Consider the following 18086-nt stretch of genomic DNA (forward strand, 5'->3'; position numbering starts at 1 on the left):
TAAAATGGAGCATTTGGTTTAAAAAGTAATATACATTTGCAATAGGCCTATCATGACTGAAGCCTGAATTTTATGATTCAATGTCTTCAAAGTTAACATGACTTTTAGCTTTCTCCGATTAGAAAAGAGCTAAAAACTGCATAATTTATATGTTTATCAAAATTTATCCAATGCAATAAATCAAATATAGTTTATCATATTAAACTTTTTTAAAAGCTTACTTAACGATAAACTTTAACATGTTTTATAAACCTGCATACATTACAGCCCTCATTGTATTATCAGGAGACAAAACTACTGGATACGAAATTCTATTTATTTATTTAATGCCATTAAACTGAATATACAAAAATTATTTGTCTAGCTTATCTATTAAAGAAAACAAATGTTATTGATGACAAAAAACTATCATCTCCCTAAGTAAAAACTGATATACAGCGAAGTGTCATTTAGTGGCCGACTGTATTGAATATGGCCACCTTTTCTGGTTTTCCATGACCATCAAAAATTTGTGGAGAAAGAACCCATTTCTACCACATATTATACACAATAATGTACATTTTCCATATTGCAGACATCGACATTAATGCCATTGCCAATGATCAGATTAACACTTAAAATCTAACAACTTTCTGTTAAAATTCAAAGCAATATAGGTAAACATTTTACTAACCACCAATGCTTTCCCGCCTCCTGACAACCCCTTCCACCAGTTTCACCTTTCTGGATGTATCATCAACAATTTGGGTAAGCTTTCCAACTGCTGTTTTCAAACGTGACATTTGAGTTTCTGGCATAGCCAGCTTTCTTCCTCCAACACTTTCAGTTGATATGTTTTTCATGCGTGGCTGAGATATTCGCATGTATCGTTCAAATCGAGAATTTAGGCCCTCAATAGCTGACTGAAGGACATCCAAGTCCTCATAGTTTATCATATCTGTTGTGCAGAGCAAGATCATAAATATTCAAAGGGCAAAGACAAGAGAACAAGTTACTTAGCACAACAGAACATAGGCTAGTCTTGCAGTACATTATAAGGAAAATAAAAGTATTTCCTTTCTTAATTGAGTTAGAGTTTATTGCTTGTGCTATTTTTCTGAAAACAAGTAAAACATACCAATCTGAGATTTAAATTCAAGCTCTGCAGCTGTAAGAGGTTTTTTCTTCACTCCTGGTAAGTTGCTAACTTTCTTTAGGCGTTTGTTTAGCTGCATGTTTACCTCAATAGCATTCATTATTCGCTCTCTTAGATAATTCTTATCCTTCTGAACATTTTGCAACTTCTCCTCCAATTCCTGCAAACGCAACTGCTGATCATCCACAACTTTGTTTAGCCGGACACCATGATTTTTGAGTTCCACGTACACCTGAAAGTCAATCATAAGACATCAATGACTTTGCAATGAATTTTTACTTCAAAGAGCTAAAGAAATTATCTTACTAGCCCTTACCTTATGTGCATATTCAACATATTTCTCATGAAGTAATTTGCAATGGTCATGAAGGATAGAACGGCCTTCAATCGAGTCTGCAGTCAAATGCCGCATTGATACTGGAACCTATTATAGATTAACCAGAACATAATAGTGAAGTATAATATTAGCAAAATCATACAGAACACCACCTACAGCTTCCGAGTACACTAAAAATTTGACGTGTCAAAAAGGAAGAAAAACGTAATCATTTAGACTCCCCCACACAAAAGATTTAATTTGTAAACACCAAGAAATCAAAAATAGTTTATTAGATTGGTATAAAACTAGTAAGGTACAGCTATGTGGAAACTGTTGATATTTAAATATGAAGCAGAAATAAGACACAAATATAGAACGGCTAGATGATTAAATGAACTTACTTGAGGAATAGGAATCTCTTTTGGCCCAAGTAGCAGTTCTCTACTCATATTCTCTGAATTTACTGTTTCAGAAGCTTCTAAACCCTGATCAGTTCCTTTGCAGCCTTCAATTCGAAGAGGAAATAATTCTCTCTGAACCTTCATCTCTATTACAGCGCACTCACATGCTGAGGTAAGTGCTATAAGCCATGCCTTACCAAATGAATCTAAAAGAGTCGTGACACCAAGCAGTGGCATAGGAACAGAATCTTCAGTAGGACATGTCTCTAGAACAGGAAATACAGAAGGAGCTTTACCAGGTGAACTTCTGTCTGTAGTCCGGTCAGAAAATGGAAGCCAATGCAACAATAAAGCATCTATCCCTGCTGCATGATAGCAGTAGAGTCTTTCAGGGATTATAGGGTCAGGTAAAAGGGAAAGGGGAGCAGTTTCTAACAAAGTTGTTGGCAATGCAAAGTCAATCACTGCCAGCTGTAGCAAATGAGGTGGTTCACCTATCCATGGATTGTTCACAATATCCTGGTTGCTCCCATATCCACTGCCTACATATGAAGTATTTTCTAACTTAACCTCAGCAATCATAGCAACTGAGAGCAGTTTGTCATCCTCTATCCGTAACTGCGGTGAGCTCCCTATGTTCCAAACAGGTTGCATCTCATCTGCAAGAGCATAGATTTGCATTTGGCCATCACTCAAGCTGATAGCTAAAATACTATCTTTATGAATTGAGTTGTACAAGAAACCAACTGCACGATGCCTATGCTTTGTAGGTTCATCACCACCAGTGTTTGTATTGCTGTCTAAGACCATAGGAAGAGGACCCTGCACAGCTATAATGAAGTTAAAATCCCAAAACAAGAATATTAATTTAACTTGAAAACAAACAAAAAAAATTAATGGAAACTTATACTTTCACAATCAACAATCAACAATTAAACATTCGATCTAGGCCAAAGTATTTCATTCTTTTCTGATAGCCTATACACTTCACCAGTTGCTTAATGTCGTATAGATTTTGACATTTTAAAATGGATAGCAGATTCCTATGCAATTTACCAACTCTCAATGATAATAGAAGAAATTATTTATATTTGCTAGGTTTTGGTTTGTGCTTGAATTTAATAAAAATTATCTAATTCAAAGACAAATGACTGGTCAGAAACATAGATTAAGATTATCCTGTGGACAGATGGGGCAAAGCAAATGAGCTCCTAGCCAAAAAAAATGTCATTAGGAATCACATTACTACACAAATTGCACTTCAATTGTAAACAACACATTTCCAATTATCTTCACTCTTTAACCCGTGTGATTGCCTTTCTTCTACATGCTAAAAAAGCATACAGTAATAAATATCTTGAAGCTCATCTGAGATTTGATGTAAGCTGTCTTGTTTTCATTTGGAATAGATGCCAAAAAGAACCCAAATCTTTTATACATGCCTTTTCAATCTCTCCAAAAAAAACCTTTCTCACCATATCAAAATGTGAATTAGAAAAACCTATCCAACCAAACGAGGAAAAATAATAATTAACCCATTCCAAGCAGAAACTTGTCAGTTCTTTCAGTTCTGAACCTGAGAACTGAAGTTCAGTATAAAAGACACCACTTATAAGCTGATAATAATGGAGGCCCTTGTGTGAAAGTTCAGAAACTATGTATACTAATTGTCTTATAGCGCATGTTTCCTAATAATAAGTATAAACAAGTCAATGGAAACAAGAGAGAAATATAACTTGATTTTGAAAGGCACTCAATAGTACAAAATTACATGAAACCTAATAAATCACAGAATTTCCTAGGGCATATCTAATCATTAGATATTACAAAGAAAAATATGGGCTGCAAGCCGCTGCACTATGACTACGAAGCAGCATAACAGCTGACCAATGTGTGGGCATGCTTGCAGCCATTAAAGGTCATCAGCGTATTAATCAACAAGTATTTGCGTACCAGCATAAACTTGAACAGTAGTGAAGATTAGACATATATGTTTTCCTCCTATGGGGGGGCTGCCTCCATATTTTAATGTGCATCTAGGGATTCATCTCATTTCATGTTGCCCTGTCTATTCTTCAAGTTAATTTCTCTGTGATTGCTGTCCTGATAAAAACTACCATAGTATTAGAGTCCATACGAATCCTGTTATCAAATTAATGAGAAGGGAAGAAGACCACTGACACAACCATGAAGCTATGGAAAAAAATTGGTAATACGTTGAGTAATTTGTGGCTCAAAAGGCTGCAAAATCATTGGGAAGAGCAGAGAGCTAGCCAAGTTCTCCACTGGTGTTTTAAAAGGCACCTAAAAGTGTAAACTGTACAGAAATGGCACAAAGGAAAGCTTATGTTAATAATATTTTTTCTTGGGCAGCTCGTTTAAGCAAATCCATTGTCCAATGTTTTACCAAGGACATAAGGGATTATAGAAACTTCTTGTTTTCGCCTAATTAGAATTAAAACAACTTATAGGTCAACATCACCTAATAAAGCTCATAAAACAAAACCTAAATAGAAATTAGTCTAAACCAATAAGATTTGATTCAATTGCATAGTTAAAAAAAGTATTAAAAGAATAATCAAATAAGATTTGATCCAGTCATCCCCCATTTATGGGGTTGGACAGGTTAATCTGTCTACGGGTGTCAAGAAGCATGTTAAGTGGAAGTCGCCAGAAGGGAGACGGTCAAAGATCAATTTCGATGGGCCAGCGTGTGCCAATCTGGGCTGGCTGAAGCAGGTTGCATCATTAGAAATCCTGAAGGAAAGATACTAAAGATGGTGGAAAAGAAGGTGTGAAGGACAACCAACAATGAAGCTGAATTCCATGCCGCTTTGCCGGGATTGAGGGTAGAAAGGAAACTTAAAAGGGATAAAATTCACCTGGAGGGAGACTCGCAACCTGTAGTTAATACAATTTGGACAAGGCAAATGCCAAACTGGAAGTTGGGGAATTGGCTTAGGCAAATTAAGAAGGTTATTAAATTGTATGAAGAATTTGCCATAACAAACATCTACAGGGAGGGAAACAAAATCGTGGATGACGTAGTGAAGACGGCAGTGGAAATGATGTCAGAGGAGGTTGAGGTCACGTCACTGGAGGATTGGCACATTTTCTGCAGCCACCTTGTCAGATCACAGGCTCACTCTCACGCATAAGCCAAGTGGATGGGTTGGCAACCATTATAGAATGTTAAATGCAGTTGAAGGAGGGCACAACAGCCAACCTGCTAATGATATCACTTGGCCTATTTAGCAACATATAGTTGGGAAACACCGCTATGCAATAAGCGGAGAAGTACAAGGATACTAGAATCAACCTGCAGTCAAGAAAGCGACAGATGGCTTTCTTTAGTGACATCTCCAAGAGGAGGCTCATGGAAGTCTTTAAGACTAGAGCTGGGGTGGTCCTTCATGCGCTGCGAATGGTGTTAGGTGATGATTACTTGAGTGGGAATGGGCATTATGGTGTCAACTCAGATATTACATCCATGTTCCTAGCTATGTTGTTAGATGCAGAGGAATCAGAGCAAATAGTGGAGGCCATCATGGTCAAACTGGTGTGGGCACGGTGGTGTGGAGGTTTGAAGGGGTATCTCCAGTGAGCTATCCCAGGACGAGGGCTGATATTGGACAGCAGGATGCAGCTCAAATTAGGAGAGGAGGATGATGACCCATTGCAGCTGTTAGTGGTCTGGGGAATTGGCATGAATGTGGCTGAGAGGAGATACCAAGCATGGATTGGCATTAATTTCCTGAAAGGTTGCATTGAAAGGGTCGAGACCAGGGATAGGAAATGGACTTTCTCTCTAGTGGAGGATGCGGGAGACGAGCACGAGAATGTGAGGAAGGATAACTCCAGTTTTTGAAGACTGTTTTTTGTTGGCCTGCTTATGTATAGTTTTTAAAATTTAAAACAGCATTCAGTAGAAGGATAATATGGTAGGCAAGTTTAGGTAGATATAGAAGAATGTATGATGGAAGGCCACTGTATGAGCCCGTTTTGATGGTTCTGCTCTCCATTGTGAGGCAAATGATTAAAATTGACAAGAATTATTCCGTAGCAGTGTAAGCTTCAACATAGTGTAACTTTATGTTCCATTGAAGCATAGTACAACACAGCTGTTAGTGCCAATTGTGAAGCAATATGGGAACATGAAGTTTGATTGATCTAAATTACACCCGCTTCACTTTTCTAATACAATAAAAGATTCCTAAAGCTAGTGAAGAATCTAGTTTATCATGCTCAAACCAAGTAATTGAGGTTCATCAATATTACATCATGTAATTGGTTGACAATGATAATATTTCTCTCCACTACTACGCATCTCAAGAACATCCTACAAATTTAACATCTAAAACTCTTAATATTATTATTTTTGTGAAATTTCGAGAAAAAATTGAAGTTGTCTTAGACTCATAGTAATGTCATAAAGTTGGAAGGAGGTATTAGATATAATATAATCTTAAACTACACTTTGTACAGAGGCATTTATTGCTTATGTTAAGGAAGTAATAGAATCATAATAGGCAAGGTAAATTTGGTTTAAAATCATAAGCAACATTGGTCTCCTCTCCAAAGAGTTATGATAACCTGAAATTTGATGGGGTTGAAAGGTGTAACCAAAGTACAGCCAAGGGAGGACTGTTAGAGCCATGAAAAAGATATTTAGTCCCATAGACTAAAGATGATTAGATAAAGCGAGAGAAATGACTAATAGTATTATTTTAAGTTGAGCTTGACAATTTTATATTTAAAGGCAAACTTAATAATATTATTTAAATTATTTAAGACATGTCTTTAAACACTTAATAATAATATGTTTTTTAAATATTTTTGGAGGGAAATTTCAATTTATGGGCCCAAGTTGCAGAGCTTCAAATGGGGTGCTTGGATTCATTGTCGATCATCGTGTAGTCCCTTTGCAATTTAAAATTAGAGCATCATGTTCAATTTCCACATCTAAGGATGAAAACCCTTGGTTGTTTGAAGATCTTAGAGGATGAAAACCCTCTTGGATTTCCTTTTCCAGATTTGAGTATGAAAACCCTCATCTCCGTCTAGGGCTTCTTCACATAGAGGTTGCATTGAAGCTGATATTTGCAAGTTATCTTCAAGTTTCAGATTTGAAGCAAATAGATTTGTGTTAAATTATAGTCTCAGTCGTAACACTCAGAAAACTAAATCTGTTTCTCTAATTGTATCAGCGCACAGAATACTAATTCTGTTATTTACGATTTAATTAAGATTGGAATTTAGTTAGTGTTAAGTTGTTAACTAACAAATTAGTTTTGCAAACATTTAGTTTGGTTAAAGTAATGAACGCCGGTGTAGAGGATAGTGGCTCCACACAAGGGTCACGACCCTATGTGGAACCACGTGGTTCCACATAGGATCGCGATCCCCTGTGGGGGCACGATTCCATGAAAATAATCGCATATATACGCCATCCTCCCTATTGAACTTGGTGTTCGAATTGAATAACAAAACAGACAGAGATCGGTGACCTATATATACATTTGCCTTCGTACCTACAGAGGCAAATCGATAAGAAACATAATCAATTTTCATTTCTTCGATCTGACCCTAACATACCAGATTTTGAAGCTACAGCAAATCTGATTGCACAGAAACAATAACAGTCTATTTTACATTTACATGGTATCAGAGCCTAACTATTTAAAGATCCAAATAGACTAAAAGCAAAGTTTACAAATTAAAATCGAAGATTTCTAAAATGGCGAACACAATCAGATTCGAGGACAGACTCGAAGGAGCAGCAAATTTTGTGGCTTGGAAAGTCAGAATTATGATAGTATTAAAAGAGAACAAAGTAATCAAATTCATAAAAGAAGACAAGCCCAAACCTGAAGACGAATATGAGAAAACTGTATGGAATGAAGGAAATGATAAAGCTGTAAAAATCATGATAGATGCAGTAAGGGATCACATAATACCACTTATATTAAAATATGACAATGCATATGAAATGTACAAAACCCTTGAAAGAACATATGAGATAAACAATCCGAGCAAAACCCTAGCTCTAAAAAGACAGTTGAACCACATAAGTATAAATAAAGGTGAATCAATAAACTCATATTTCACAAGGATAGGTTCACTCAAAGATCAACTGCAAAAACTTGATTATCATGTTGAGAAGCAAGAACTATCAATGATTACCCTAGACGGATTACCTGAATCCTGGGAATCATTCAAACAAGGCATAAATGCAAGGGACAAATTCACAGAATTTGATCGACTAAGGGATGACTGTCTCCTTGAAGAATCAAGGCAAATGAAAGGGGGAAATCACAAAACAAAGATGAGGACCTCCACATTCTGAATACTGACTCCCGTAAGAAAGGCAAGAAGAGAAACTTCAAGAAAAGAAAATCCCACCATGGGAAAAGCTTTCATAAGAAAGACATGTCAAAAATCCAATGTCACAGATGTGATCAGTACGGACATATGTCATTTAATTGTCTTGACAAATTAAAACAGCAGGCGAGGAACACAGAACTTGAATCTGAGAAGTTTGTATTATATTCAGCACTATCAAGTCAAGCTTCAAACAAGTCTAACACTTGGGTGATAGACAGTGGATCGTCAAGACATGTCACCGGATTCAGAGAATTATAAGACTCAATGGAAGAGGGATCAAATGAAGAGGTAACAATAGGGGCTGACTCTGCACATCCAGTAAAAGGTGTCGGGACATGTACAATTAGACTAAAGTTTGGAATCTCAATTCAACTCACCGGAGTACTATTTGTACCAGGTATCAAAAGGAACCTAGTCTCTATCTCTGCACTTGAGGATGATGGATATAGAGTCTCATTCATAGACGGAAAAGTAATGGCATGGCCAAAAACATCCACCTTCAAAAGAGCACAAGTGATTGGTTACAGACAAGGACACCTATATGAATTGTGTAATGAGCCAAATCAAACCTTACTTCATAAAGTCACAGATCAAACAGAAATATGGCATAGAAGACTAGGGCACTTACACTTTCGTGCTCTACCCTCTATGGAGAAATTAGTCACAGGACTACCTAAACTAAAGCCAATTCATTCAGATGTTTGTAAAGGATGTGCACTAGGGAAAAACACTAAAAGCTCTTTTCCCTACAGCTCTAGAAAAACTAAAGGAGTACTAGAAATAGTTCACTCTAACTTATGTGGGCCTATGTCTGAACCATCACTAGGAAACGCTTTATACTATGTAATCTTTGTAGACGATTTCTCTAGGAAAACTTGGATTTATTTTCTTAAAAGTAAGGAATCTGAAGATATTCTTAGGAAATTTAAAGAGTTCAAATCTATTACAAAAAATCACTCTAGTAGGAAAATCAAAACTCTAAGGACTAACAATGGTAGGGAATACACATCAGATGTATTTAAAGAGTTTTGTAAAGATGCTGGGATTAAGAGGGAGTTCACTGTACCCTACAATCCTCAACAAAACGGGGTTGCTGAAAGAAAGAATAGAACAATAGTAGAAGCGGCAAGGGCTATGTTGTTGGATCAAAACCTAGAAACTGCACTTTGGGGAGAAGCCACTAATACCGCTGTATACATTCAAAACAGATGTCCCCACTCTCATATTGGTGACAAAACTCCTGAAGAAGTCTTTACTGTAATTAAACCTAATATTAGCCATCTCAAAATATTTGGATGTCCTGTTTATATTCATGTACCTAAGGAGAAAAGAACTAAACTAGAACCTACTGGGAAGAAAGGGATTTTTGTAAGATATAGTGAAACATCTAAAGCCTACCGAATATTCATCCCTGGACAAAGACAAATAGAATTAAGCAGAGATGTCATATTTGAAGAAGATGTAGCCATTAACAAAACAAGGAGTTCCATCACACCTAAGATCCCAACTAATTCCATGAATTTGGAAGAAGATTCTCTTTCTGAAACTCAGAGGGAGCATCTTGAGGAAAACACCTTGGAACATGAGAACACTACAACAGAGAATCCCAGGAAAAGACCACTATGGGCCACCAAAACAGTACAGGAAGCAGAATCCTATGCAGCACCTAGAGGAACATTTAGAGAAAGCAAAAGACCTTCAAAATTTTCTAGCTATGTTACTCTAATGACAGATCTCATAAATGTTGAACCCTCAAGTGTCGGAAAGGCTCTTAAACAACAAGTATGGAAGGATGCCATGATAGAGGAATATCAATCTATCTTAAAGAATGATGTATGGAAAATTGTGCCTAGACCTAAAGGAAAATCAGTTGTATCTTCTAAATGGCTCTTTAAAATCAAGCATGCTGTTGATGGCAGTATAGAAAAACATAAGGCAAGATTTGTTGCTCGAGGCTTCTCACAGAAGGAAGGAATTGACTATGAAGAAACATTTGCACCTGTTGCACGATACACTTCTGTCAGAACAATCCTGGCTATAGCAGCATCTAAAGGATGGAAATTTCATCAAATGGACGTAAAAACTGCATTTTTTAATGGAACAATTGAAGAAGAAGTATATCTCGAGCAACTTGAGGGATTTGAGGTAAATAATGCAAAAACACATGTATGCAAGTTAGAGAAAGCACTGTATGGGTTAAAACAGGCTCCGAGAGCATGGTATGAAAGAATTGACAATTACTTATTAGGGATAGGTTTTACTAAGAACATTGCTGATCCAAATCTGTATTTCAAAACAATCAAAGGTGAAATGTTGATACTGATATTATATGTAGATGACTTATTAATTATAGGCGAAGATCATCTCATTGCAAAATGCAAACAAGAACTAGCTTCGGAGTTTTAGATGAAGGATTTAGGTCTACTCCATTATTTCCTTGGTTTAGAAGTATGGCAAAGATCAGATGGTATTTATCTAAATCAAGGTAAATACACCATTGACATTCTGAAGAGATTTGGAATGATGAATTGCAAGCCAATGTCATCTCCTATGGAAACAAACCTTCATAAACTAAAAGAAGCTATAGCAGATTCCAAATTTGCAGATCCAACATTATACAGACAGATTATTGGATCACTAATGTACCTAGTCAATACCAGACCTGATATATGTTATGCAATAAATGCACTTAGTCAACACATGGTTGAACCCAAAGAAATACATTTGGTTGCAGTAAAGCATATATTGAGATATCTACAAGGTACCTTGGATTATGGATTTCATTATGAACACACTGCATTGAACTTACATGGATACTCTGATTCAGACTGAGCTGGAAGCGTGATAGACAGGAAGAGCACTTCAGGATGTTGTTTCAGCTTAGGATCAACTATGGTGTCTTGGATCAGCAGAAAACAATCATCCGTAGCTCAGAGCTCCACAGAAGCTAAATATATAACTGCATCCATGGCAGCTAAGGAAGCCGTATGGTTGAGGAAACTGATAGTAGGACTGTTTGGTGAAAGTCTGAAGCCTACAATCATTCATTGTGACAATCAGAGCCACATTAAACTTTCAGTGAATCCAGTTTTCCATGATAGATCCAAGCACATTGAGATCCCATATCACTATGTGAGAGATATGACAGAGAGAAAGGTAATAAGATTGGAATATGTCAATACAGGAGATCAGACAGCTGACATTCTCACCAAACCCCTAGCAAGAGTGAAAATTGATCACTTTAGGAGGTATCTTGGTATGGTTAACATGTAATTGATACATATAAAGATGTTTAAAATTATGTAAACTTCTTGGTCATATAATTAAGTATATGAAGTATGTAAACTTTCCCTGTGTACATTTCTAAAGGATGGCGATTCTTTAGTTAATGAACACTTGTATTTAAACATTGTAAGGTGACGATCTTATAAATGTTTGGAAGATCATATAAACTGAAAATCAGACAGCTTGAATATCAGTAATATGACAAGTTATGGTAGACATTATGTAAGCCGATTAATGTCAGTGCACATACTATAACAGGGGTATCAAAGTGAGTATATTCTTAGCATCACAGGCTGATACTTAAACAGGGATATCAAAGTGAGTATATCCTTAGTATCACAGGCTAATACTTAAACTTGGATATCAAAGTGAGTATATCCTTAGTATCACACGTTGATACTTCACACCTAGGTGATGTGATTCTCATGAGATTAGTGATGAGCTCAATTAAAGTTTTAGGCCTATACTCCTAAGACTAAGAGGGAGTGTTAAATTATAGTCTCAGTCGTAACACTCAGAAAACTAAATCTGTTTCTCTAATTGTATCAGCGCACAGAATACTAATTCTGTTATTTACGATTTAATTAAGATTGGAATTTAGTTAGTGTTAACTAACAAATTAGTTTTGCAAACATTTAGTTTGGTTAAAGTAATGAACACCGGTGTAGAGGATCGTGGCTCCACACAGGGGTCACGACCCTATGTGGAACCACGTGGTGGTTCCACATAGGATCGCGACCCCCTGTGGGGGCACGATTCCATGAAGACAATCGCATATATATGCCATCCTCCCTATTGAACTTGGTGTTCGAATTGAATAACAAAACAGACAGAGATCGGTGACCTATATATACATTTGCCTTCGTACCTACAGAGGCAAATAGATAAGAGACATAATCAATTTTCATTTCTTCGATCTGACCCTAACATACCAGATTTTGAAGCTACAGCAAATCTGATTGCACAGAAACAATAACAGTCTATTTTACATTTACAATTTGCAAGCAAATATTGTGTTCGCAGTTTGGAGAGCTTTATTATTAATTTTAACAGTTATTTGTTGCTGTTCAACATCACTTCATTGCTAGATCTAGAGCACCACACTTGGAAAGAATCATCATCATCATAAATTGCTAATTTCAGGGTTTACACACATTATTGTTGATAATCCTCCATCATCATTGCCTGTACCACCATATTTTGAGAGATCTGAACCAATTTTGGGCAAATTTTAGGAGTGGCTTCACAGCATATGTTGCACCTAAGTGGAGTAGTTGACCTTGGAGAAATGTTGCGGCTAGTTTGTGACTTTTGACACCATTTTCTTTGCTGTTCCAGCCTTGTACAGAACTAGTACTTCTGAACCATCCTAGCTGCCAGCCGTACCAGCAGTTTATTTGGACATTTTCAGTCATAAGATCAATCAACAAATCAGATCTGCCAATTTTTTATATTCTGTCAGTGGATATTCTTCATTATAATTTTGAAAATTGTGTTTCCATTTTGCACATCAGCTTTGTATTAATTTCCAAAGTTGCAATTAAAGAAAACCAATTCAGAGGTTCCCTATTGCTGTTTTGATTTAGATCTCAGTATTTTTGGCAACTTAGGTTTATATCAACCCTAAAACAGCAATTAAACTTGATGCATTTGACATATATAAAAATATCTGTTGTTTGTAATCCATTTGATGATAAATACCAACATTTTGAGGGTTTGTTACAAAGTTTCCAGGCACTTGTAGATGTAATCGGCATTTTATTTCAAATTCAATTCACTGTTCCAAAATAATTTGTTTCAAAAATCAGAAAATACAAAAAACAAATATTTCACAAAATTTAGATTTGAAGACATTACAAGGGTTCATTATTAGAAACTCGTATGGTCAATTGCTTTATGCAGGCTCACTCTATTTGGGTATTGTTGATGGGTGTTTTGTGACCACACCAACACAGAATATAGTGCCAAAGCACACTCTATCCACTCTTGAGCAAAGACCCCTCATATGCTAAGATTGTGAAGATCATAGAGGCGACTCCAAGGTTCCTACTGCAAACTTGCAACTTTATGTTGGATATAAGCTCATTTCGCTTGATGTGATATGTTGGTAACGCAAAGGGACTTATGTTTGGATCGTTCTTTCACTTCTCAATGCTATGATTGGCTGGAACTTCTTCATTGGATGTAGCAATTTTGTGATGCTTCTACTTTGAAAAAACCAGACATATATTGAAAGTAAAAAGGGGAAAGGGTTAGAGAAATTATTCTACTCCTAAGGGCAATGATATCAATGGATAGTGCTCCAATGGACAAATTCCAAATAAACCAAGTTTTGCTTTGCCAAGATAAACTATAACTCCACAAGAACTGGTGCAATCTTCCAAGGATGTTGAAGGATTTTCACATCAAGAAAGTGCATTTGAATACCAAACGACTATCCACAATTACAAACAATCTTAGCACAAATTTAGTGGCTCAGGCTAACTTTACACTGCAACTTATAATCAACAAGATGCAAAAAGTATGAACCATGGAAATTCATCAAACACCATTAGATTCTCCATTGAAATCAAAGCGCTTTATCTTACAATTGAGAAATTGGAAGAACGCCACGCAACAAGTTAAAATAAACATAAATCCACCATATCTTCAATGAAATCAAATTTTATTTCTCCGAGTCTTACAACAATGTCTTCTCCTTCTCCTACTCTATTTCTACTCCAAGGAAAGAGAAGTCTCTACTTGAAGTAATGAGCTATCTAATTAATTACAAATGAGAGGTTAGGGCCTCTTATAGAGATCCTCCCACAAATGAACAGCCAAGATTGATTTGAAATCAAGGGCCAACATTACAAGACGGAACCCTAATTAGGGTTTGACCAAAAAAAATGACCTATGTGGCGCCAAGTAGTGGGTCTTGGTCATCAATGAGGCATTACGCCCATTATGCATTTAATAGCCCATCACTTAGAATAGTACGCCCACTAAGCATTTGCCCACTATCCCTTTCCTTGGCAACAAATGCAATGAATCTGGTCATGACGGTTTGGAAACATGTGACTGGCCCAGAGAAAGTGATGGAGCGCCACCTCAACATGTTGGGTGCCATGTGGACCCGGTGACTCACCACGAGGAATATTCCATTTTGATTGGTTGTGATGGAGTATATTCCCAAATTGCATCATTTGGACCAAGGTTCTAACTTTGATCAACTCTTCTGAAATTATCCTTCCTTGATCATTTTCTTCTTTCCACATACTTCTTGGGAATTCACCTTCTCGAAATGATTTGGACTCCCTTGTCGATGGTCCTGTCATTCTTCAAGTCTTTCATACTTGAACTGGATCTCAAGAACTTTGAATGTCTTCCTTGAACATCTGAAACTGGAATTTTTCCTCCTTGTTCTTTCCTGATTGGGATCCTGGATTTCCTAAGGAAATTCAAGATAGTTGTAAATTCTTCTCATTTGTACTTGCTTGAATCTTGAGGTCTTTGAACTAGCATTCTTTGGAACTGGAATTCCTTTATGCTTTTTGAACTTCATTGGAATTATGCCCTAGAATTGGAGAGATGAATCTTTGATGCCCCCTTTTTTTCCTTTGACTTGCCAAATACCATATCAAAGACATTACCTTAAGCATTGAATTCCATGCCTCATGTCGTTTCTCCACCTTGGGCGCATATGAGAGAGGTGGAAGGAATTTTCAATGCCTTAGCCAAATTTCCATGTCTTGAGTACTAGAGTGCATCCTAGAAGGATAGGACAAAAATTTTCATACTTAGCCAATTTTCATTCATTCCATGACTTCATGAAGCTAGGCGCACTTGAAGCTTGACGAAGGAATTTCTCCAACACTTAGCCACATTTCTGAGTTTCCAGGCCTTGAGAATGCTTGGGCGCATATAGAGGGATAGGAGGAATTCTCCAACACTAAGTCAAATTTTGAGTTTCCATACCTTATGGAATGCTTGAGCGCATTCTAGACCCAAAGAAGGATATTTGGATTTTTTTAGAAAATTCCTCAGAGAAGGGTTTTTGGATAAGTTTCCCTCGGGCCCTTCCAAAAGGAAGAGGCATGGGAGACTTATAGATCTATGGTTGGGTGGAAAAGCCCTCGATGATGCTCTCCCTCTCCTATGTTATGCGGAACTTGTATTTGTTATCAACAGGAAGTTTGTTGTGATGTAATTTCTAAACTTTCCTCTTTTCTTTTGCATTTTAATAACTATTTTCAGTTAAAAGTTAGTTTGATCTTTCAGATGGAAGTTGGTTAATTAGTTAACAATTTTCTTTTTCAGCTGAAATTAAATATTAGTTGTAAATTCCTTTAATTAGTTATTATATCTATTATTGTTTCCCTTGCTAAGTTTAGTGGTCGTTACAGTGTATGGAGGAAGTAAAACATAGAGGACCCAAAATGTCAAATAAATAGTCCTAGAAGATGATCAATTGGCTCATGAAAACTACTTGTTAAGTTTCACTATTACCATTATGAGTATGATCAGATTTACTAATAGGCATTAACCATGTTTGGACAAAATATATTTGGACATTGACTGCATAATTGAAAATTAAAAGGGTATAATACTACGTAGCTTGGGGACACATCCCCTGAATTTTTAGACCCCATCCCCTATAGTGGACATTTTGGGGACAATGGGTTGGATCAGAAACATCCCCCAACAAACCTGATTTGCAGAAATTTTCGAAAACATCCTTGAGATGTCTTTTATTCAAGGATGACTAGCAGTCACCTATGGCCAGCCAAAAAGTACATCCTTGTTTTTTTACTTAAAATTGAAAGAAAAAAAGGACATAACATTATGTCATTGGCATTGTTTTAACCCTATAATATGAGGATGAAACAATAATGTCACCTTACCGGTAGCTCATGATATAGATGACACTTCCTAATAGCACTCAAAATATTGCCCAAATTTAACAAAAATTGCTATCAACATGTCCAATACCCAATCATTGGTAACAACAAGCCACACCAACAATTTCTATCCAAGGTTTTCTAACAGCTAATAATTGTCAAACAGCTTGCCACAATTCTCAATTCAAGTAAATCTTGGTTTCAATGATAACACTAGTTGCTTCAGCCAAGTGTAATGTCCCATTTCGGGATTGCCCTAAATCTTGCCCACAAAGCACAAGTTTCATTAAGTAAGAAATGTAAAATAGTCAGAGTTATAACTTTACCAATTAACAAAAAATTTGAGCAAGATAAATCCTGGTTTAGGTCCTGTAATCATGTTAGACAATTCATTAGACCACTTTACTTCAATAGGGTTAGGGTTTAATAACAAATAATTGTATATATAATCAATTGTATTAATGATCATTTGTGATAACATTAAATTATATTAAACTTAATGAATAGGCAACAGACTTAAATATAGTAATCAACCATACTGTAAGGTTGAATGAGGGAAACACGATAGAACGTCCAGAACATCCCTCATCTAAGCCCAAGGGAGTGACTTTGCACCCCTTGGCCCCAAGTGGTAGGCACATTGGACATCCAACATGGGGTGGCCTACTTAGTGAGAAAGCTTGTTAGATCCCTCTTTTCAATAAAGGTTTGCTAATGTATAATGCAGTTGTGAATGTTATATCATTTGAGTTTTATTATTGCTTATGTGGATATGAAATCTTTAATGGGCTATATTATGGACATGAATGTTAATACTGACAAGACAAGAATAGTCTAACCATTTTTAATGTTACCAAGTGGATGCAGGATTAGCAACGCCTCCAAAGGAAGGGAGAGTATCATCAAGGAGAGGAACATAGACTATGGGATTGATCAAACTTGCCATTGAACCTTGAACCTGGTGTTAGGTTTTTTAGAAGTTGGTCGTTAACTTGGCAGTTAAGGTGGTTGGTCTATTCCTTATATTGTCTTTAGTGGAGCTTAGTGTATGTTGTCTCCCCTTGGCCTAATATTCTAAGTAATGATATAAATTGGATCATAATTAGTTCAATCTTCAATAAGTTTATTCACTTACTTTAATATATAAATATATGCTCATATATGAGGGTATATATGATATATACCGATACATATATACGCATATGAATACGCGCATTCGATATTATTATGGAACGATGCACATATATACATATAAAAACACGTATGATATAATTCATAGATGGATATTTATTTATATATTATAAGCATTTAAGGAGAAATTAGCTAACGGCCTTTGTTGCCAAAGCATTGCATTCTTATGTTAAGAGGTGGGGCATTACATTCTTTCCGCCACCCCATAATCATTTCATGCATGTAACTTAAGTTTCAAGAAGATAATGCCATTTTGGGGAGGAGCAATTTCTTTTGCTCCATCGTATTCTATGGGAGTTTCATTTATGAAGGGTTTCTTTTTACTCACATAGCTCACACTCGCACTGATGTTTTGGGAATACTCTTTCTCTCTTAGCGGAAAATTCATCTGCACACCCTGCAAAGGATATCATTGCATTTTGTTCGGTTCACAGGAGACCATTGCAATCAGTCTCAATCATTAAGTTTCTCTACACCATAATACATGTGGG

General features: G+C 36.4%; 1 protein-coding gene across 1 annotated transcript in view; it reads right to left on the bottom strand.

Annotated features, from left to right (window-relative positions):
* Nucleotides 1–300: 300 nt before the first annotated feature.
* Nucleotides 301–18086, bottom strand: part of LOC131052397 (nuclear pore complex protein NUP88) — an 86577-nt gene continuing 68791 nt past the window's right edge. The window contains exons 7-10 of the mRNA XM_057987055.2: nt 1856–2677; nt 1452–1559; nt 1118–1367; nt 301–937 (exon numbers count right to left, since the gene is read on the bottom strand). Of these exons, the coding sequence (XP_057843038.2) occupies nt 669–937; nt 1118–1367; nt 1452–1559; nt 1856–2677 (1449 nt within the window). The 3' untranslated portion in view covers nt 301–668. The remainder of the gene's footprint in view (nt 938–1117; nt 1368–1451; nt 1560–1855; nt 2678–18086) is intronic.

This window comes from Cryptomeria japonica, chromosome 8 (assembly GCF_030272615.1).
Source record: "Cryptomeria japonica chromosome 8, Sugi_1.0, whole genome shotgun sequence".
NCBI lineage: Eukaryota > Viridiplantae > Streptophyta > Pinopsida > Cupressales > Cupressaceae > Cryptomeria > Cryptomeria japonica.